A 23,573-nucleotide genomic window follows, 5' to 3' on the forward strand; every position below is an offset into this window, starting at 1 on the left:
AAAACAATTCAAACAAACTAACAAAATAGAACCTGGTCACTTTCCTACAAAACAAAGTTTGATGTGTACAGTATGAAACCGGCCTAAAATTGCAAGCGTCAATTCCGTTTTCCCATTTGGACATATATATACACACAGTGTCGTATATACACTCAAATGAAATACTGTAAGAACAGTCTGCAAGCGGTTTATTTAAGCACTGGAATGTGTCCATTTACTTCCTGTGAGAGCGCCTTCATAAAGGCTAAAAAGTCTGAGACGTGACAAGAGAAATCTTCCAAATCCAACACAAATAAGATGATAACAAATACAATCCTGTAAGTACAGCAGAAAAATATCAGCACTGTGCAGGGAGCGTGGTCTTCACAGCTGGGGCAGCTTATCGACAGGTGTGTCAAATTTGAAGTCTGGTGGGAAAAGTTCTGCAGCTTTCGGGTAGATGAGTCGGTACGACTGTCTGATCGTGACGTCTGCGACACCAGCAATATCTCCGATTTCTGTGGAAGCACCAGAGACAAAGGAAACGGTTAATTAATACTTTGTCGTTTTCAGTTTCTACACAACTGTACAGTTAATGTGTGTCAACAGGAGGAGTTGTTTACAGATACCTAATAAACATTTATATTTATCTGCTTACAGCTGAACAGTAATTTGTCAAACCAGTTCTTAAATGTTTATACACAGGCCTGATGCCAATTAATCCAGTTTAACCAGGTACAACTGTGGGTGTCAACATTAAAAAGGTCCGTTTTGAAAACTGTTTTCACCTCTGGTCTAAGGTGAACAGGTTATGTTGGATGTTTGACTACCAACAGGATCACAGCAGCACTGTCACTCACCTTTCTGAGTCTTCTTCTCTGCCGAGGCCTGGGACGCCATGTAAATGGCTGCTGCGGCCACAGAGATGGGGCTCCTGCCTGGCACCAGGTCGAGCTCCACGGCCTTCCTGGCGATGAAGGTGGCGGCCATCTGCACCTGTTTGGGCAAACCAAGGTTTGAGCAGAAGCGGGACATGAAGTCTCCTGTGGTGATCAGGTCCACACTGGTCTCCAGCGCCTTCAGGATCAGCTTGAAGCATCTACCGATTTCCTTTTTGGAGATCCGGGAGACTGCACAGATCTCTGTGAAGGACAAGAGACTCGTTCAGACTGAGGTGACAGAAAAGAATCTGGACACTGCTCCCCGTTTTAAGGATCATACGGTTATCCGACACAGTATGACGCCGATAATGTCTGAAATTAGCGCTTCACTATTGAGTGGACCATTCAGTGTTCGTTTTATAGGGAATGGTTTGGACATAGCATTTTTCTGACCTTTAAAAGTTCTCGGTACACCTTCTTGTCTGCAGGCGATGTAGAGACAGGCTGAAGCGATGGCATCATTGGCTCGTCCCTTCAGGCTCTTCTGTTCATAAACTTGTTTGAATAAGTTGTTTGTTCTGTCCTGCGGAGTAAAAACATTATTTTAGTCTTAAGTCTTCCTTACTAAGTGAAACAAAAATCAGCATGTTGTAGGAATGAGACATATACGAAGCATGTTTTCAGCTCAGATTGGGCCTCTTTCTTCATGAGAAAAAACTGTCTCAGGTTAACCTGCAGTCTGCGGAGAGTCCATACACACAGACCATAAACCACAGGGCTGCACAGAGTTACGCAATCGCCACACAACTTCAGTTTCATTTTTCTCGATCTCTTGCTCACTGTGTTTTACCCTCATCTGACTGGTTTTGATTTCATTTGACTTAATGGCTCTAACGTCATCACATTCAGCTTCAGCTGAGTCTGAACTAAGCCAGGCAGGAGAAAAACGATACAGCTGCAGTTATTAATACTGTTACTACTTACTACGATGTTCCTTGGCAGGTTGATGCGATCTGCCATGGTGCTGATCTCTTTAAAGGCGTTGAGCATGGCCCGGTCAGAGCTGCTCATCGTCCGTCGGTTCTGGTACTTTGAGTTTCCGAACTCGTCAAAACTAGCTGCGCCTGTTCCCTGTGATGGAGACAGTGGATGTTTAAGTGTAAAATTCACTGTAATTTAAAGAGAAGCCATAATAACTATGAAGATGATGTAGATGGATCTCTTCTGAAGTAAATAAGTTAGAACAGCTGGAATTTTAAACATGCACCCAACTAATCTCATTTCTATCATCAGGAACTTCTGTCTCTCACCTTGCCGATCATGGTGGTCAGGTCTCCTCCATTGAGCAGAGGGTTCTGGGCGTCTCCCACTCTGGATGGATCTTTAAGGGCTTTCTCATTAGAAAACGTCCTCCACTCTGAGCCCACGTCGATTACACGGTCGCCTGGTCGAAGGGGTCAATTACAGAAAATAAAATAAACAAGAAAATAAATTTGAAGCAGGCTAAACAACAGATGTTTTAAATAACATGCTTGATGTGTAAGTTTGCTGCATGTCTGTAATGTTTAAGATTTTTACAATGTACATTTACATTACATTTACATTTAGTCATTTAGCAGACGCTTTTATCCAAACCAAAATGTACACTAGCAGTCAAACGTTTGGACTTGCATAGGGACCAAACACCATCAGAAACCAAGATGCAGTTTCAAACTTAATTTACTTTGAAAAACTTTTGTTTTTATTTTACTCTAATAAATCGTCCAGGACTTTTAGTTTTAATACAAATTACATACAATGCACACAGAGTAAATTCAGTTCAATAATGTTTCATCCAATCTCGATTCTTATTGCGTCTTTGTCCTTTAATATAAGATTTTTAACCCTTTCTACTGCCGGTTAAACCTGTTGCTCTCAAACGTGTATTATTGTTGCTTGACTGGTAAGAACACAAACTGTGAAATGTAATAGCAAGGATTTAGGTATCAGTTTCAGGAGAACAAAGCTTTTGATAAACATGAAGGCATTTGTTAAATTGTTACGTTTTTATCATTTGCACATAGAAACAGTCTTTGCACAAAGAGAGGACATGTGTTGGCTGCATTAATCCCCCCTGGAATAATTAGCCAGAAGATGGTGCAACATGCAGCACAATTCCCTTCTGCAAACACGGTTGCTATTGTCCTCATCTGAAATGCTGTGTCGATCCCCCTGTGAAACCTTTCTTTGACCTGCCCAATCTACTGCTTTTACTATTATACGATATTCTCAGTGTTGTGGCCGCTTAGCTGCTTTATTTTATACGTCACGCTTTCTTCTTTCTAATTTTCCCTCAAGAAATGAAATGATCTGGTAAAGATCTGACCTAAGTAAACGTTCAGTCATTTGTATCAACTTAGCAGAAAAGGTGTGACAGGACCTACTGGAAGGACGAACTGTCTCAACAAGGAGACAGTTTCCTTTTATTTGTCATTTTAAACTTATGACCGTCTGTTCTTGGACCCTTACAGGACGTGGGATTTCATCGCAAATATTTTAAAACCTGTTACACGTTTTTAACCATCCATCAGTCTTTCTAATAGCAAAGTGACATTCATCTCTCAGAGGCAGCAGAAGTTGTGGGAGCAGGAAGAAACAATACGTCAGCTTGCATCAGAAAGTGACTGGCGCCTCTTGTCTCCCGTCTAATCCGCTCTGTGCTCAGGGGGCTTGTTACAGGAGAACTCTGTGTTCCCTACAGCTTTGTCTTACAGTCTACATCACACTTTTCACACTGTTTTCTGCTTCCCATCAAGTTGCATCAGATGATTTAAATTACAAAACATTTCTTAATCTATATGTGAGATGTAATGGGGGAAAAAAGTCCACAGTGAAGTGTATTGATTATCTAACAGTGATTGTCTGACATTTTCTTTTTTATACTTTTTTCTACACTCTGACTCCTACAAAAAATCTCTATCATACTGGGGAGATGAAAGATGCAAGGATGGAAAAATATGTCTCCAGCACTGATGAGGTTGTTTATTTAATTAAATCTGACATTAAACACAATGCTAGTATTTTTACTCTCTTATAAAGGCTAATGTCCACCTGTTTAGCCTAAAGACAAGCTAACAGCTTGAACTAAGCGCTTCTCATGTTACTAAATAAACATCACCATCATACTGTTGTGTGTGTGCAGTAGCCTCTGTGGTTTTGTTTCACACCTACTGATTGTTCACGATAACTGATTTTCAACTTTAGTATTTCTTATTTCTATTATTTCTTTCATATTTCATGAAACTGGCCACTGTAGTTGAAATGCTATGCCACCATAAAACAGTTAACATTTTTTTCTTTACTTAAAGGCTCTATCCCACTCTTCTCGCTGAAATAGAATAGAAAAGTTCATAATTAAATGCATTTATGTCATTGCTTCAAGCAGGTTAAAAGCATTCAGGCTATGAAATACAATACATGTCTAGTCTGTCAATGTAGCATATCTTCATGTGCAGAATGATTTAAAATATGTTGGTCAAACACACAGGTTTAGAGAGATATGTGCGTGCTAACAAGTCTGATCATATGACTATGACAAGAAGACAGAGAGGCACAGGAAGTAGAGGAAACCAAAACAGAAAGGAGGGATGTGCTCTTACACGGAAAGCAGTCTGATTCAAATGCAAAAGTGCACATTATTTTATTGTACTTACTGACCTACAACAAGGCCACACTCAGGGCAAATCATGTCCCCTGCTCTGTAGTCCTCCACCAAGATGGCATCTGGGTGGTTGGGACACTGAACTCTGGGAAGGGCCAGAGCATCTCCGCTAAAAGAAAAAAAAACACAGACAAACGATCAAATCACTCAAAGGAAAAGATAAGGACTGAAAAATGAAGACAGACAAATGCAGCGGGAGAAGAGAGAGTTTATGTTGATGTCAGAACGCAAAATAAGTTTTTAAATTAAAAAGTCTCATCTAGAGGAGTTGGAGAAGGGGAAAAAAACAATTGAAAATAGCCAGCAGAGTGTGACTTATAACAGATCATTCATCGTCTTTAATACCCAGGGGAGATTTAAATACAAGCTATTAAGAAGTTCAGATGTTTATTAAATTTTTTACTCTCTTTTCAATCAACTCACACATCTTACAAAATGACTGCTTTATGTCATAATGGGTGTATTGATCTAACTTTCCAAGCAGGCCCAATCTGGTTCGGGCAGTGTGAATGCACACATAATAAAATAATAAAAAAACAAAAACAAAGTATGAATGATCAAAACAGATCAAATTAATTTTATTTCTTACATTTTTAACACAAAGGCAACATCAAACAACCTGAACACAGAGCTCAATTACAGCTTGGTGTATTTGTGTCATTATTAGGATTGTAGCTAACAATGATTTCTATACTGTTGATCTGATTTGTTTGATTGTTTAGTATCTGAATTGGTCTTATTACAGTTTTTAGGAGCTCAGGTTAAAACTAAAACTCAAATAAATACTGTAAATAAGAAGCAAGAGAACCCAATATGTGGGAATTCTAATTAGGAAAGAACTGAACATATCAGATGAGTACTTATTTGTGGATAGACTAATGAACAGTTACAGTTACAATCATGAAATAAAAACAATAAGAAGCATAAATTGAATCCTGGACTAAATCCAACAATGATGTGGCGAAAGCCTTACAGATGACCTCATTTATGGGCGTCAAACCAGGGCCAAATACCAAGAGTATTCTAAAAATGTTTATTACATGTTGATAAGAAACATTTCCAAGCTTAAAATAAGTTGCAATCACAAACCAGCAGAGAGGCAAAAACAAACACTATTAGCAAATGTGCCTAATTAAATCAAGTCACTCTGTGTACGAGCTAGTGACTATAACATTGACTCAATAATACTTCAATCATGATTCAATAAAGGTTCAATGTAAACAAGCTGCAAAACAACAACATTTACCTATGTTTACAAATGGCAGATATTTGATATAGAGCGGCTCGCAGCCCGCTAACTCCAGTTACTGAGTTATTAACGCTAACGTTACGTTAGCCTAAGTTTCGTCCTCATACTACTCTGGCTGTTACTCTATTTTTGTCTTTAACAAAAGACCTAAAGTGGCAGCAAGTCAACCAAGCGATGCGATGTTAACATGACAATCAACAGAAGCTACCGAGAGTCAGCACGGCGGTGTGTGAATGTTACCAAGATACACACCGTGACTTCTGGCAACGTCTAACTAGCTAGCCAGTGAGCTAACGTTAGCCGACTAGCCGTTACCTAGCACAATGCATTGTACACCTTGCGGGACTAATAACGGCGTGATTCTGTCTGAGAAACACAAGCGTCTTCTATCTTGTCCAACGCTATATGTCTTAAGCTAACAAATAACATTGTAAGAGTTCCATCTAAAGAAAGCAGATATTATATATCGTAGTGAAAGTTGCTACGCACCGGCTGGTCGACGCCATGTTATTCCTTACTCTGCTTCTGTGTCACAGAAACAAACGGTTGCAGCACCTCTATTTATAACATTTTCTTATCACGTGTCCGCTGGACTACGGGACACCGAGTGGTCCAAGCTAGACCAACTGCGCTTCGATGTCGCCCAGGTATTAATTTTAAAAGTATGATGTTGAACAACAATACTAATGCAACATTTGTTGTTGTAATTTATGTGCAACAAATCTTCATAGAATACCAGTGAAATTACATAAAATACCACTTGGATATAATACTATTTTAATAACAATAAACTAAATTATAAAAGAGTGACTCTGAATTAAATAGGTTTGTACTGGTAATAAGGTTTTTAATTACCTTAGATATCAACTAAAGAGTCATTAATCATTCAGTTATGATATGAAACGTTTCTTCGGAGTGCTTTGAATTAATTTTATTTTGGAGGCACATATCGTAATTTCGACATTTAAACGTCTGCACAAAAACAATTAATCTCTAGACTGTACTGACATATTTTAAGAAGCCCCAAAAAATAAAGAAGGCCTGTTCCAGGCTGTGTCTCTGACTCTGTACCAGTCTATGACTGCACTGATTCTCTGTATTGTACTTCCCAGGCCTGTGAAGGAAAGTGCAACAAAGAGTCATTTGAGTTGGTCAGGCTTTGAAATGACAGAACACATTTGTCTATACATAAAACGCCTATAATTAAACAATGGCTACCCATTGTCTATTTATTGAAACATAAACAAATTTTTTTATCCTTATTTACACTATAAAATATACAGTTAACTCATATATTTCAAATCATTATCATTGCCATGCACAGTATCAGTTGAGAACATCAGTGTGCAGTGTGCATCTAGACAACAGCAGGTGGAGCTAAATAAACAAGTGTGCCAGGTTTGGAAAATTTCCCCTGGCTCAGCAACCACATTTCTCCTTCCAGAATGAAGATTACAGAGATTAGTGTTCATGGACTGATTATTCAGCAATGATCTCTAACTTTGTCTTCAAACATATAATATTGATTTTTTTATATTTAAATTTGTTTTGAAACAACACTCGATATGCCAAAGCTACGTTTTGCTGAATGTGTACTGTTTTGTGTGACCTATCTCATCCAAAATCTGCACACTTTGACAGATTGTAGTGATGTGGCTGTTTGAGCGTGAGTCAAGAACAAGTAATTTCATCAGTAGTGAAAACAATCAACAACATTCAAATGAACATGTTTAATACTATTTATATGAAGGAATACTAAGACAATATGTGATTTATTAGTTATTAAAACCTCTTATTACACTCCTGCAATTGATTTTCGAACCAAAAGTGTAAGACAAGCCTTCACAAATCTTGCTTCCTTCCAAATACAGCTGTCAGTGAAAAACATGTAGTGGACTTAGTGTGCCTGTGGAAACTAAACTTACATTAATAGTTACAAGTCACGACATGAAGGATATCTGTGTTGCAATTAACAGACTGCAAACAAGCAGAGACCCATATGCTGGTTACTGAGTAGAAGAAAAAAATGGCACGTGTCCTGAGGCTGCGTTTCTTTCTGTCTCAAACATGCAAATGCACACATTGTACTGGCTAGCCCAGTGCCTCAGGAGCTGGTTTTTCATTGTTACCCAGTTGCAACACATATAACACCACCTCACTATTATCTGGAGCTCTTATTGTATGTTAAATAATAGCAAAGGATCAGCACACGAGCAGATATTCTGTCTTCAGACACCTGTGGTGGTGTATATAATGTAATACGCACTCTTTGCTGTCTAATTATACCTGAAAAAACAATCCTTACTACATGCCCACCACTAACCCTAATCTTCTCATGAATGAATTTCCTAGCCCACTGTGTGAAGTGGTGAGAGACCTCTGTGTTTACCCTGTAAGGGGGAGGAGTTTCTGAAGAATCATGGTTATGTGTGTGGGTTTGTTGTCTGGTTTGAACAGAATTTGAATGACTATTTCTTTCTGGCTACTCACTACACAAAGGCCTCACATGTCCAGTTAAAGTACTAGGTAATGTTTATGAGTGCAGGACTATGCAGTGCATTCTTTACAAAACATAGTGGGAGATCCATGCTGAATAATTAACAGCTCATAGACCAATTCTCAACACACTAAACTGGTTGCCAGGAGTATCTGGGCTTTTAGCTGTTGGCCCTGTTACTGTATCTCCACAAACAGGAAACCTCATAGTGCCTCACCACTGTTCTGGCTGCAATCTAGTGTGATAACAAACCAGGACAATATAACATTTTATATTCTTTTCCTTCTCCTCACCACACCTACTACATTTACCAGATACAATAACACAGGCAAAAACAATGCTTTAAGCGGGCAGAGGCATTAATTTCCTATCATTAAAACGCTATTAGGAGTAATATCTTGGCAACAAGCTACAGAGGTAAGCAGTTAAAGAATTATGTGATCCAAGTGAGAAAGTGTAGTACATTTACACCTATTTGGGGTGTTTTTCATTAACTTTGTCCATTCTGTCTTTGTTTGGTATTCTTTAGAAGTCGTCTATAAACTTAGTGAAAACCCACACTGAGTCAGTCACCTCTGAGCAAACATTCAGCCCAACTGCAACAACAGGAATCTGATATACTGCACCATATCCATTTTATCTGGTTTCTGTAGAGCCTCTGAATTATCAGTGTAATCTGTCTGCATGTGTTTATGTACAGTCAGGCACCACCTCCACATCTGATCATGCACCTTGGCCGACTTTCAGGGCACTACATGTCTCAGCGGATGCTTTTCTTCCTTTCTTTTTTCTTTCTTCTGTTTTTTTTTTCTTCTGCCCGAACAAAGTACAAGGGTAGAGTGAGAAGAGTGAAAGCAAGTAACAGCCCAGGACCGGTTGAAACCTGTATGGGTTGCAAGTGAGGAAACACTTCCTCCACTGAGTGCATCTTCATCCAAATCCAGAAAGAGCTGGAAGTGCTGCATGAACTCAGCACTCAGGGTCCTATCGACTGTTGAGTTTGTTAATACCTGTAACACATGTAGCTGGAGATTATAACACAGATTCCAGTAGTTTCATTTAACTGTAACAATGCAGAACATCAAATGCGTGTCATGTGGACTAAAAGCAGACTAGAGAAGTAATAACTAGATGACACTAGTTGTAGGTTGTGAGACAGAAACAGAAAGGGGTAAACTCGTGCTGTGTTCAAGTCACATTGGAAATACAATTTTCAAGACATTTTTTCTTCTTTTTGTATTTTTGTGATTTGACAAATGTTTACTTTAGTCTGACAACGATAATATATTATCTTATTTTGAAACCAGGGCTTAAATCCAACATCTCCAAAGTCTTTAGCTGGATGTAGGTGCAGCAGTTTATGAAACAGTCGATTGAAACTGCTACTAAAGGTGGAGAGTTGCCCTAAATAAATCCTTACTCAAGGACTGTATACAGTTTCGAGGTACTTGTATTTCCATTTTGTTACTTGAACGTTTTACGTCGCTATATTTAATTGACAGTTTGAGTTAATAGTTACTTTGCAGATGCAGATTCTTAATTTAAAAAAAATCAGCTATTAAATGAATTATTTTTTTGTTATTATTGGAGATTACACAAGCTGGCAGCACATAACATGGTTAAATTATCTTGACCTCTCACTGCTGTAACATTAGTGATGTTTCAATATATAATAATCATTATGCCGTAATAATAATAAACATTACAAACCAATAACAAAACAAATATAAATATGATACATGAATACTTTTATTTATTCATACTCTGTTGTAAATAAATATTTGCTTAAGTAGAACATCTGAGTAGGAAGTGAAACAAAACAAACTCTTTGTGAGCTGAATAATCAGCTGAAACTCACCCGAGGCTCGACAGTGCGCAGCTGGTGCAACCACGGTTTCCCACATTCCATGAATGCAGCAAGGTGGTGTCATCCTCCAATGAGAAGCGCCCATAGCGCCCACAGCAGCGGTCTGCGCGGCTCCATGTTGGATGTGCCTCTTCTCTAGACATTTATTCCGCTGGAGGTGTACCTGCGTATTTTGTCCAACGCGCAGCGGAGTCTTCCCCGCGGGCTGAGGCATGAGGCAGGACGCCGACACACCGGCCTACCCGACACTCATGTTGTTACAGCTTTGTTTTACACACCGGCGCCATTCCCGCAGTTTTTAACGGGGCTGAGAAATTAGGTTAGAGGCGCACCTGAAGACCGGAGCGAAAAGTGGCACTCGGGCTGAGGGACAAATAAGTGGATTGAGATAACGCCACACAGGCAGTAAGTATATCCCGACACCTATGCTCCACTTTGTATTCGGACTTTTCCACTGTAGAGGGATAAATCCTGTCAGTCAGAAACTTGGCTGCTGCCTTTTCTCCGCCGGGTCACGGTTTGCGGTGAGTTACCTGCTTCAGTCCGGGACACATGCGGAGCCTCAGTTGAACGTGTTTCAACAAGTCACCTGATCAAACCCCCACAGTCACTGCGGAACTCCCTGCGTGGGGAAAACGGCGAAACGTTTCAACATCCCACTAAAAATGTGTTGTTTCCTGTTGTGGTAGGAAAGTGTGCCTAAATGCAAAAGGGCACATTGTTTTTTGTAGATTTCCGTGTAGGCTGAACCTCTGAGTCGTCTGAGTTACATTAAACTGACTAGTACCCATCTTTAAACTAAAATAACTGGACGAAATAACTTTAAGACTTTATTCAGCTGTTATTTCACCATCTAACTGTTTGACCTGCAGAGCCTCTTGTCACTGGTGAAGTTTATTGTAGTGTATTGTGTTGGCACTGGGCCCCATCCTGCTCCACAGAAACGTGGTGACACTGTCCCACAGGTTTAACCCGGACTTTCACCACCCTACCCCCCGGACCCTTTCCCTGGCGCCCCCACAGTCAAGGTAGTTTTTTTTTTTTTTTTTTTGCCCTATTTCTTTGCGTTACTTCCATCATGTGTGAAGACTGTGCGATGAGAGAGTTAATCATTTAAATCCACTGTGGAGCTGCTGTCAACCATCAACAAGCGCCTTCTCCAAACAGATCCACAGTTATCATGGTTTGCCTGGATATAGTCTAAACATAAAGTAGGCCTATGGTAAAAATGACCTTCCTCTTCAGTTTGATCTGACGTCTTTGTAAGAGGAACTGCAGACATGACATGGGAAGGGAGAAGGGGTTACATTGTGAGGAGGAGGGTGAGGGGGGGGGGTCTCCATAGGAAAATATAACACTAAACCTTTCAAGAAGCCCAGTGATGCAGACACATGACCTGAGAGGAGCAGTACGCCGAGCTTTGCCAACCACTCCAAACTGATCAAATTCAGCTGAGTGTAAAGGCCATCCTCATGGCAGACAGTCTGACTTACAAAGAAGGAAAAGCACAGGTGCTGATAACAGGATGAGTGGTGGCTCTGTTATATCCAAGTGACCCCATAAGCCACGACAGTGAGTCACACACACATTAATATGATCCTGAAACTAAATGGAAGCCATCATCATGAATATTATTAAATGTTATGGCACTGCCAGAAAACGTAACCTGGTATAACCCTGCAGAAGCAGCCTAAACTGGGACATCCTTGTCATTTACATTACATTTAGTCATGTGGCAGATAGGTTTGTCCAAAGTGAGGTTCAAAGAAGATAGATGGATTTGTTAAATGTGCTTATTAAGGAGCTGTAACCAAGAAATAGCAGAGCACAGTATTTAATAGGTGAATGATTAACTTGTTGGTAGACAGACTATGAACACTGGAAACACATTTTCTAAAGACCCCAGACAGATGTTTTATTGCATTTCTGTACTGCAGTTTGGTACATATAAACTGATCTGAACTATCAGCTGATAACTTGTAGTAAACTAGTTAAGAAACTTTGGTGACGTCTCTGATAAAGAATAAAACTATTAAAGCACTCCATTTTATCAGACTTACAGACTACAGTGAAAGTGTCAACAATTCAAGCTACTAGAACACTCCAGAAGTTTTGTTTTATTTATTTATTTTATTCAGTTATCTACTCTATGTAAAAAATACCATTCATACCTCACTGGAAATAGTCAAACATATATTTTTATTTGTGTTTCTTTTAAATTAGAAGCAGGAAGCAGAGGAAAGATGATGGAAGCAATGCACATGATACTGAAAGTGCCACATCAACTAAATAAGGGCTAAAAAGGGCACACTTCGCAGAGCTTTACTAAATGAAACACATGTGTGCCAAACATCTCAGTGAGGCTCACATCAAAGGAATCTGCACTGTTCCAGTAACAACAGGTTGTAATACTGCAAGTCCAAATTTAGCACAGTCTTGTGCTCGGCTCGTACACATCATTAAAATGTTACTGAATGAAACTAGACTGAAAAGCGAGGGGAAGTGAGAATTGATTTTTGCATGCTATGATAAAATGATGGATCACACTAGCACTTCACAGTCACACATTCATATCTTTTACAGCTGCCGGTTAAATGTGTTACTCGAGGAGCTTTAGGACTACTACTGTACGTGACTCTTCACTTTTGGCAACCTGCTACAGATTTGGACCTAGAAATGTTTAACTTCCTGGTTTAGGTTGGTGATCCAGAAACACATGTTGAATATTATTTTTAAATAGTTTTTTTTTCCTGAAAGATTACTCATGCTTCCAGTACGGTGTCCTTTGGGCATGTTTTAAAAGGCCTGTTTATGCTCAGACTTTCAGAACATAAACAGAGAAAATTCACAGCAACTCAACCAGGGCTGCAGTTATTGTAATCATAGGTTAAATAATTAATTATGGATTCAGTTGTCTAGGATTTTTGCTTTAAAATGTCTGGAAAAATGTGTATCACAGTTTCTCAGAGCCTGTCAATCAACTTTATGTTCATAACTCATGTACTTTGCATATATAACATAAGTAATAGTAATTGGAAAAAAAGTCTGACTGACCCTCTTCCATTTTTTGCAGCAATGTTCACACTCACTGAGGTTGCATCCTTGAATGACATCCAGCCGACGTACCGCATCCTAAAGCCATGGTGGGATGTCTTCATGGATTACCTGGGGCTGGTCATGCTCATGTTGGCTATATTCGCCATGACCATGCAGATCACCAAGGACCAGGTGGCTTGCCTTCCTTATCTGGAGAACCAAGAGGAGGCCTCAGCAACTAAACTTAACTTGTTCCCCCAGCAGAGTGCACCAGACGCATCCTCATCACCAGCCACTGAGGCCACTGTGGTGACCTCCATCCCATATGCCACCAAGGACGTAACGGATGAAGCTATCCATGAACTCCACATCGGACACCAACAGACTGCTGTGGTGGCAGAGAAATATGTCAATCAGCCTCAACCAACTGGGGTCAAAACCAATCTGGACTTCCAACAATATGTCTTTGTCAACCAAATATGTTACCATGTTGCCTTGCCCTGGTACTCCAAGTACTTTCCATACCTCACGCTTATCCACACAATTGTTCTTATGGTCAGTAGCAATTTCTGGTTCAAATACCCCAAAACAAGCTCGAAGATCGAGCATTTTGTGTCCATTCTTGGGAGGTGTTTTGAGTCTCCCTGGACTACAAAGGCTTTGTCCGAAACGGCTTGTGAGGACTCGGAGGAGAACAAGCAGAGGTTTACCGGCACCTCTTCAGCACTAAAGCAGGTATCTTTAGAGGGAAAGGATGAAAACACAAGTGTGTCGCCGTCCACACCCATGCTTGGGGTGACGTTTTCTGCAGATAAGCCCGTTGTGGAGGTCCCAAGTAGTATGACAATCCTGGATAAAAAAGACGGGGAGCAAGCCAAAGCCTTGTTTGAGAAAGTGAGGAAATTCAGGGCCCACGTGGAGGACAGCGATTTCATCTACAAGCTTTATGTAGCCCAGACAGCTGTCAAAACTGTCAAGTTTATTTTGATATTGTGCTACACTTCAACCTTTTTGGCTGAAATTAAATTTACACACGATTGTAAACCTGACGTTAAACAGCTAACAGGATACTCAAGGTTCTTCTGTACGCACAACATGGCTTTCATGCTTAACAAGCTGCTTGTTACCTACATGGCTTTAATTTTGATCTATGGGATGACATGCTTATACTCTCTCTTCTGGGTGTTTCGGCGACCTCTGAAAGAGTACTCATTCGAGAAGGTCAGGGAAGAGAGCAGCTTTAGTGACATTCCTGACGTCAAAAATGACTTTGCATTCCTCTTACACATGGTTGATCAGTATGATCAACTTTACTCCAAGCGCTTTGGTGTCTTCTTGTCTGAGGTCAGTGAAAACAAGCTAAGGGAAATCAGTCTCAACCATGAGTGGACTTTTGAAAAACTAAGGCAGCTTGTGACCCGTAATGCACAGGACCAGCAGGAGCTGCACCTTTTCATGCTCTCTGGACTTCCGAATGCAGTGTTTGACCTCACGGATTTGGAAGTGCTTAGACTGGAGCTGATTCCCGAAGTGAGGTTCTCTGCAAAAGTCTCCCAAATGACCAGCCTGCAGGAGCTGCATCTCTGCCACTGTCCTGCCAAAGTTGAGCAGACCGGGTTTGCTTTCCTCCGTGACCATCTGCGCTGCCTTCATGTCAAGTTCACTGATGTTGCTGAGATCCCAACATGGGTGTATTTGCTGAGGAATCTGAGGGAGCTTAACCTAATTGGCAACTTGAGCTCAGAAAACAACAAAATGATTGGTTTAGAATCCATGCGAGACTTGAGACATTTAAAGACATTATGCCTGAAGAGCAACCTCACTAAAATACCCACAAGCATCACAGATCTCTCACCACATCTGATTAAGTTAGTGGTGCACAATGATGGTACAAAACTACTGGTACTAAATAGTCTGAAAAAGATGACAAATCTAATTGACCTGGAGCTGCACAACTGCGAACTGGAGAGGATTCCCCACGCCATCTTCAGCTTGGCCAACTTACAGGAACTTGACCTGAAATCTAACAATATCCGAACCATAGAGGAGATCATCAGCCTCCAGCACCTCAGGAGGCTGACATGCCTCAAACTGTGGCACAACAAAATCATCACCATCTCATCCTCCATCGGTCAGGTCAAGTCTCTGGAGACTCTCCATCTCTCGCACAATAAACTGGAGGCACTGCCCCCAGCCTTGTTCACGCTGCCTAAACTGCGGCACTTGGATGTGAGCCACAACTCCATCACAGTGCTCCCCCCAGATGTTGGGCTCCTCCAAAGCCTGCAGCAATTAGCCATCAACTCCAACAAGCTGGAGGCGCTGCCCAAGCCTCTGTTCAGATGCAACAAGCTCAAGGTGCTGTGTCTGGGGCACAATGCGCTCACTGTTCTGCCAGAAACTGTGGGTCAATTGGTTCAGCTCACTCAGCTGGAGCTGAAGGGAAACTGTTTGGATAGACTTCCTGCCCAGCTCGGAAACTGCCGCCTGCTGCGCAAAAACGGCCTGGTTGTGGAAGACCATCTCTTTGACACTCTGCCTGTGGATGTTAAGGAGAGCATCAGCCGTGATACCAACACTTCCTTTACGAGTGGCTTATAGCACAAAAAGGACTGAGACAACACAGATAAGCCCCTATAACAGATGGCTTTTTATTAATGTAGGATCCACAAAGTTGAACATATTTTCTTGATTATTTTAGAAGACTGTGTCTTACGTGTGTTAACGTGACAGAGATGCTTCTCTTGTTGCTGAGTGTGTATCAGATTCAGCAGTGTTTTGTTTGTTTAGCATTTTCATAGCTTTGAATAAGAGATTGATAATTGAGCTTTTCTTTGTAATACTCTACAGACCAAATGTGTTTGTTTTGATGACAGATCATTGTTTTAGGTACTCAGGTATAACCATGGGGAACAATCTTTTGCCTTAACTGCTGCTATTTTTTACAGTGAGGGCTTTCACAAACACAAGGCCAAATATAAATATGTCCTGTATTTCAACAGTTTCTATATGTGATGTAGAAACGGATACAATGCAGTGCTCCTCTTGTAGTAGTGTCTAACCATTCTTAAAATCTTATAACCTTTATTTTCTTTGACGCCTGTTATTTAACAGAACAAGTTCAGAGTTGTAAATGTCAGGTGAAGAAAAAGCACCAGAAATGAATATCGAATGAATCTTGAATGAATGAATGTATACTAAGGCCTATAGTAATTAATTTGCACAATGAAAACCTAAAACTTTAATGATCATTGAATGTCCTTTGTGATAACACATTCTAAGACCACAGTGAGCTGAGAAAAGGTGAATCTGTTGACTATCAATTTTCATGAAATGTCTGATGAAAGTAGGAGTGTTTATCTTACATGTCAGAGTCATGTAATGGAAACAAAAATCCATCTGCCTTCATTCTTCTCACTGGATTTATGTGTAGGCCTGTAGGTGTTCTTCAGAGCTGTTCTACCACCTTAGTGATCCTGTGCTCAAAGTTCACAACTTTATGTCACAATAAAACACAGTTTTAGAAGGATGTCTGATAATTATTCATGTATTTCACTATTGCCCGCCATGGAATACTGAGAAAACAACAAATCAAAGTAAATGGACATATTTGGAGTTAGGCAGCTGCTGAAAGAGCATCCCCCAGTGTATTCTTTCCCTCTAAGTCAAAGGTTTTCCTGTCTCCACACATATTTTTGCTTTTCTTTCTACCCTGAATTTCAATAACCTTGTGAAAAACAGAATGTTGTTTCCTTTTTTTGATTCTTGTTCCCAAACAAAACAACTCTTAAAACATTTCAGAGAAGATATGTGTCTTGTAATAGCAGGACAAGCACAGATGAAGTGAATAACATTAATGTACTTTATAATTGTTATTTGGGGTCACAGAGTATGATGAGTGAAAATTGCTGTTTTGAAAAAGGAACACTTAATTTAATTTCACATTCCTCTCTTGCAAATTTCCACTAGTTGCCTCAAAAACTTGTTGGGAAAAGTAGATTTGGTAATGTTACCCTGAGGGCTTCATACTTAGACCAATGTGCTTAGTCATAAAGAGACAGAGCAGATGAGGTTACAGTGATCTCATTTAATCACAGTGAAGAGAAATAATAATAATAACCCGCTAATTCTGCATTGTTGCAGATGCACATGTTTTTATTCATCCACATGATCCTACAGATAATGCTGCTAAAATTATGTGGTAGATCTACAGTACATGGACTTAACAAGGGAAGTATCACAGTCGCGTAACAGTGTCTTTACTGTTCCTATAACCAGGTCACAGAGGTGATGTGGTTTATCCACATGTAGTCTCTTGTTCAGCACTACATTAACATGCTGAATAAATTAATGTCTTCCAGATGTTACACTACTGTGTACTTGGTCTTGAGACATGCTAATATAGTTTTAAAGGTATATTCTGCTGCTTATTCAGTCTGGTTCTGTTCATTCTGTTTGTTAACTAACCAACTCATCTCTGAGCACATACACTTACATTCAGAAATACGAATATGTTAATATCTTCTGCTGAACTTTTGACACAGATGAAAGTCAAAAACATTTAATCTTTTTTTAGGTTTAACAAGACAGGGAATAAATAAGAGCTATCTTGATGACGTTAGGATTTAAGCTGACCAAACTGTATGAATGATGCAACTTTATAAACATTTGAAGTAAAATTACTGTCAGAAAATGAATCAGAGCCCTGAGGCCCTGGGTAATAGCAAAGGAGCCAGCCGTGCCACTGTGTTTTGATTACACTGTGATTGCAGTAGGAGGAGATATTTTTATTTTTTATTTTTTTACTTTTGGCTCTTTCCTCCTGTTGTGTTCGTACTACAGTCTGGGCAGGAGCCAGGATTTTAGAAATCCTGTGGCCACGAGCCAAGCGCCACCAACCCAGGAGACACATCAGATATTACTGCTCTATTCGCCAACACGAAGGTCTAACAGCGGAACAACCTGCTGGAGAAATAATGGGTTTGAAATGGTAGAATCAGCACAATCCACTTTTATATATTTATTTTGTTAATGAATAAAACACATTCCTCATTACAAACCCTCAAAATGCAGAGTGTCAGAAGGCCCTGAAACAATCTGTCATTGGTTTTGGCCTGACCCTAAAATAAAGAAAGGGATTGTGGACACTTGACCCCTACTAGAGACAGGGGACACCTTAAAACTAGACCACTGCTCAGTCTGTCCTGTTACTGGATGCTGCCATCTGTCGGCGGCTGTGAGTAGTTAACCTGTCTGTTAACCAGCTCATTGCAGGAAAACTAGCTTCACTTCGTACACATGCTGTACAAGTGATCTGCTCCCGTAAAAACGACCAAATAATGAACCGGCAGAATGATGTTCCGTTCAACCTTGCAGCCAAACCCAGAGGAGCTGCCCCAGCATACAAACCACAGCTGCCTGGAAGGTAACTCACTGCAGCTAATGTTGTGTTCAACGCTGATTTATACGACTAAACTTTCACATGTAGCCACAACGTCGAGCTTGTCTGATTAGACGGTTTTTTAGTTGACCAACTAGATAAACTAGTGTGCATACATGATAGTAGATCAGCCTCAAACATTACTCACAATACATTGTGTGGCTACGTGGCTAAAGCTAACAGCAGAATAGCAAGCCAAGCTAGGTTCTTGCTGCTTTACTGTTGTTAGCATAAATTCTTTGCCGTAATAAATCCGTGTAGCTGTCATTGAGTTATTGACTTGCTTTATTTTTGGTTTCTGTGATTTAACAGAGTGCCCCAGAACTTCATAGAAGCCATGAAACTAATCCAGGGGAAGCCAGGAGACAACCCAAACATCAGGACATCTGACATGGCTGCTAAGACTCTACCTGTCCGGAGCCGTGCAGGTAACCTGAAGACACTGAGGCTCACATCATTCATTTATTAGGCCAAAACATGTTTTACTCCATTTATATCTAATGTTCTGCACTTTACAGCACAACTAGATAATGTGTCTAGTTGTGAAAATGAGTCACCCCAGTAGTATCTGCGGTATCTAACTATAGCTGTTGTGATAAAAAGACAAAACAACAAAGACATCCAGTGTGATGATAACATGAGGAAACGAATGGAGCCAGTCTCATTAAAAAATGAACATGAACTTAAATGTATATGAATAAAAAATAACTCCTTGTTTTCAAGTTATAATTGTGGATTATTATGTTAATTGTTGTCCTAGTTATACATGTCACTTTGTTAATGGTTAGTTGTACCTAAGTTGCATTCACTGGTATTTACCTTTTGGATTCTGCAGTTCAACCTTCTCTTTGCAAATGGAAATCATCCTTCAAACCGCTCGTTGGAGGCGACACCTCTGAGGACAAGGGCACAGACGGTTCAGAGAGGTACGCCAGGAAGACTGGAGCCTTCGTAGTTTATTTGTATAATCCTACCAGATGTTCTGTAGATTCTTTGAGTAATTACTGAAAAACCACCTTGACATATTTCACCTGCTGACCTAATGAGCCTCTGATGTCCTGCAGGAGTGCCTGACAAAGTATCAGGTGGAGAGTGATGTTTCCCATAGACAGCCTGTTAGCCTTTAATGTTGTCTTGTGGTAACGTCCAGACTATGTGAAGGTGAAATCATTATGTATTATTTCAGGTGGACCTTGAGAGGTTCCAGGAATAGTGCTCCGTCTCACTGAAACTGCTTAAATAAATCTGCAAATGTGCACATTTGGCTTTATCTCATTCATTTATCTCATTCTTTTTTTCTCAACAGTTCGTGTAGTTTGTTAGCACTTCTACGTGTGATCTATATCATCATATTGTACATTGCATGTCACACACTTACATGAACTCTTCCTTTCCCTCAGGTCTGAGCTTTATGACCCTTACAGTGCTGTCTTGTCGGACTCTGAGCTCAAGATGTCAGATAGTAGCCACTGCCCATCTGACCAGGAAAAAAAACTGGGAGATAGTTTGTCTCCAGCTGGCCAACTCTTTAGCCCTGAAACGAGACCCTGCGAGAATCAGGGTTTCAGTTCTGGTCAGAGACTGCATGATAGACAGACTTACAGCCCGAACACTAAATCGCTTGACCGACCAGGTTATTGCTCCATAGGCAGACATTTGGACCACAGGGTCTGCAGCTCTGACCAGATAATTCCTGGCTCATCCACACAAAGATTTCCTACATCTTATGGAGGACAGAGGACCAACGAGGAGGAGAGGATCACAGTGCCAGAATTCAGGAGAGAGGTATCACTAGTAAAACTGAGAATATGACAGTTGTTGTTTTTGGACAATTTGGGTTCTCTAGCTACATTCAGTCTTGAGTTGTATATGAAAATGTACAGAGCCTTTATTGTTGTATTTTATAATATGTGAAGGAAAGAGACTTTTTTTATATGCAGTGACAATACTGAGATACATAGTGTCCTTTCTCCCCCCCCTCAGAGGACCACTGCAGTAAGATTAACCCCTCCCAGGTTACACCGGGACTATCGGCATCAGCAGGGGCACGTAGAAACAGGTACCTTAGCCTGTTCATTAGGTAATGCCACTTGGCTTGCTGTTATATAGCATTATTCAAAATTAAATAGGAATAAAAGTGTGCTTGCATTAATTTCAGAATTTAAATCTGCATGTTGAGAGAAAGGTTTGGAAGAATTACCACTACAGTGTTTCTATTGAGTGAGCAAAGCTGTACTTGACATGTGCACATGTACTTCAATTTGTGCATAATGTTCCTCTACAGGACAGGACCACATCAAACTGTCCCCAGAGATGACAAGGAACAGCAGCAAAATCATTATAATGGACAAGTAAGCTCAAAACATGCTGATTAAAGGCATAAGATGTATTCACATCACACTTCTGTTAATTTTGAAAACATGGTCAAATGTTTGCAGGACAACAGAGGCACTACACTAAGTAATGTATCATGGTTGTTATTTAATATATGTATGTTTCTCTGTTTTCTGACAGTCTCTCTATGACATCACTGTAGTCCTGAGATAAATGTGATTATTTACTAGTATATTGTCCAAAAGCACAAATCCAGAGAAGTATGTCAAATTAAGTACACTACTTAAGTAGTTATGATTCATTACTTTGTAACATTGCTAGCTCTGTGTTTGTACAAATATTAGTCATGCTGTAACACTGCAATCTTGCATAACCTTTAATGTGAGACTCCTGACTAATTGACTCATTTCTGTCCTGATAAACACAATCTGTACCATCAAAACAAACAAAAAACTTTATACAGCTCTGTTCTTGTTCTATTATTGACATTTGCATCACAGTGCAAAGGGGACAACAAGTTGTAAGTTACCATGGTCAAGTATTGGCAGGGACTTTTGAATGCAGCTTTATAAGCTGAAGTCATCAAGTTGTGTTTCTAACTTAAGTTTGATCGTAACATGTGAATTTAATTTCATATCAATTTAATGCAGTGCCAGGTTAATCCTTAATACTTTCTTGTAGGAATCCTATCACCTGTGACCTCTGTGAAGTTGAGTTGACCAATGGACAGGAGCTTGAGGATCACTTGGACAGCAAACGACACTGGGACACACTGGAGCTTATACAGCAGCAGAATAATTATGATGATCTGGCTATAGCTTTCCTACAGGTAAACGATACATAATATCACCTAATATGTCATATTGAGATTCCTTGGGTTAGTCTGTTAGTGTTTTACTAATTTATTTTTTCCACAATTCCTGAAGGAAGTCATGCTGTATAAATGCCGTCAGTGTAGCCGAGCCATAGAGGACAGTGCTCTTCAAGGTAAATCACTTTGAATTATCACATTGTAAAAAAACATGAATTGTCTCCGCATCTTTTATTCCAGACTAAAAAGCCTAAATACAGCTTGTGATTATTGTCTTATCAGCTCTACAGGAAAATGACCATATGACAAAGGTGGAAATGTTCCACTGCGCGACATGTGATGTCTTTGTATCCACATCTGCATCTTCGGTGCAGAGTCACATTACCTCTAAGGATCACCTGTCCAAAACAAAGGTAACACTACTGTTATACAGCAGAGTTGAATATAAATATACAAATAAAATGAATATCTGTCTTCAATATTTGTGATTTTGTATTTATTTTTTTCTTAAAGGAGTTTGAATTGCAGCAGAGATGCGCTTGCCTCAGCAAAGCAGAAACTATAATGAAGGAGCTGAAACCACAGTTTGAACACTTCACAAAGGTATTTTGTAACCATAATGTATGTAACCTTAAAGTAAGTAGATACTAGAATAATAGAATAATATTTAACAAATTACTAATTCATTACAATTACTGATTATTCAGAAATTCCTCTAAATTAATAGCATTTCCATTTGCAACCACAACACTTGATCTAGGGATTGCTTTCTTTGAGGCTTCTTTTTTCCTACCAAAATATGTACGTATGCTATATTAGGTTTCAGATGTTAAGCACAAAAGATCTAATGTATGATGCGTCATCTTTTAACTCTTGCTGCACTAATTATCTTCTATCAATAAAATATATTATGTATTAGAATTAAACATATCAAACACTAAATACAATATTTTCAACACTGAAAAGAGAACTGAACAGTTTTTTGTTTTGGGCATTTCAGCCTTTATTCGATAGCTTGCTGGTAGAGAGGCAGACAGGGAACATGGGGAGAGGGAGGGTGTGACATGCAACAAAGTTCTTCAGCTATGTGGCATGCCATCGACCATTTGGCTGCCAGTGTGCTCCTGTCTGACATTTGTTGTTTTAACACGAACAAACATTTCAAGTTAAATAGTAAAACATATGAGGTCAAAGTAACTGATTGTTTAATAAAGATGGGATTACATTTCCTCCTGTATTTGTGATTACTTCATTGACCCAAAGGAGAAAAACTACATTTTCTAAACCAGCTCATGTGATGCTAGCTAATAAGATCCTATAGTGCTACTGGTAACTGCTGATAATTAAAAGTGCACTGCACTGGGGCAACATTGAGATCTGCAGATGCAGTTATCTGACCACTTAACTGATTGTTTTATTTTAGGGTGGCAGCCCATTTGAATAACTACTGAAAGACTACTGTTTCCACTCAGACGCGGTTTGTTTCAGATGAAGATCAATGGACGTAAACCATCAGGTTACTTTGAATCACCATCACACCTAAATGCTGTGCGATGCTGTGTCAGATGTTTCTTAATAAAGTATCTTAAGTCCAGCTTTGTTAGCATAATAAGGATGTTTTTGCTTTTCTGTCCATATGGTTTGATTATTTCACATTTTGTCCATGTTATTGTTAGCTGATCGCTGCAGGACTGTAAGTTCGTCACCATTGGCCTTAGAAGAGAATTCAACCTTTAAAAAATCTGTATAATTTGTGTGAAAAATAATAAAAGAAAAGTC

General features: G+C 39.7%; 3 protein-coding genes across 5 annotated transcripts; 2 read left to right on the forward strand and 1 right to left on the reverse strand.

Moving 5' to 3' along the window:
- Positions 1-171: 171 nt before the first annotated feature.
- gtf2b (general transcription factor IIB) lies at positions 172-10,338 on the reverse strand. 2 transcript variants are annotated; one of them, XM_026374579.2, is made up of 7 exons: positions 10,165-10,338; positions 4,557-4,669; positions 2,171-2,304; positions 1,845-1,991; positions 1,314-1,443; positions 840-1,121; positions 172-497 (listed from the first exon to the last, which is right to left on the reverse strand). In XM_026374579.2, the coding sequence occupies exons 1-7, from the start codon at positions 10,314-10,316 to the stop codon at positions 364-366; spliced, it is 1,092 nt and encodes a 363-aa protein (XP_026230364.1). In that variant the 5' UTR covers positions 10,317-10,338; the 3' UTR covers positions 172-363. The 2 variants fall into 2 exon arrangements, with proteins under 2 accessions (XP_026230364.1, XP_026230365.1); XM_026374580.1 differs by lacking the exon at positions 10,165-10,338 and adding an exon at positions 6,299-6,375.
- Positions 10,339-10,446: 108 nt separating this feature from the next.
- lrrc8da (leucine rich repeat containing 8 VRAC subunit Da) lies at positions 10,447-16,735 on the forward strand. The gene is made up of 2 exons (XM_026374578.1): positions 10,447-10,578; positions 13,247-16,735. Exon 2 carries the CDS (start codon positions 13,249-13,251, stop codon positions 15,808-15,810), a length of 2,562 nt encoding a protein of 853 aa, XP_026230363.1. The 5' UTR covers positions 10,447-10,578; positions 13,247-13,248; the 3' UTR covers positions 15,811-16,735.
- A 1,706-nt stretch (positions 16,736-18,441) lies between these two features.
- Positions 18,442-23,571, forward strand: LOC113172483. 2 transcript variants are annotated; one of them, XR_003299747.1, is made up of 12 exons: positions 18,442-18,634; positions 18,962-19,077; positions 19,485-19,575; positions 20,050-20,434; positions 20,633-20,708; positions 20,934-21,000; positions 21,665-21,812; positions 21,910-21,970; positions 22,077-22,207; positions 22,308-22,397; positions 23,218-23,310; positions 23,471-23,571. XR_003299747.1 is itself a non-coding variant. In XM_026375465.2 (11 exons), the coding sequence occupies exons 1-11, from the start codon at positions 18,549-18,551 to the stop codon at positions 23,236-23,238; spliced, it is 1,272 nt and encodes a 423-aa protein (XP_026231250.1). In that variant the 5' UTR covers positions 18,442-18,548; the 3' UTR covers positions 23,239-23,526. The 2 variants fall into 2 exon arrangements, 1 of the variants encoding a protein (XP_026231250.1); XM_026375465.2 differs by having other exon boundaries at positions 23,218-23,526.
- The last annotated feature ends 2 nt before the right edge of the window (positions 23,572-23,573 follow it).

The sequence above is a fragment of the Anabas testudineus genome, chromosome 17, assembly GCF_900324465.2.
Source record: "Anabas testudineus chromosome 17, fAnaTes1.2, whole genome shotgun sequence".
Taxonomy (NCBI): domain Eukaryota; kingdom Metazoa; phylum Chordata; class Actinopteri; order Anabantiformes; family Anabantidae; genus Anabas; species Anabas testudineus.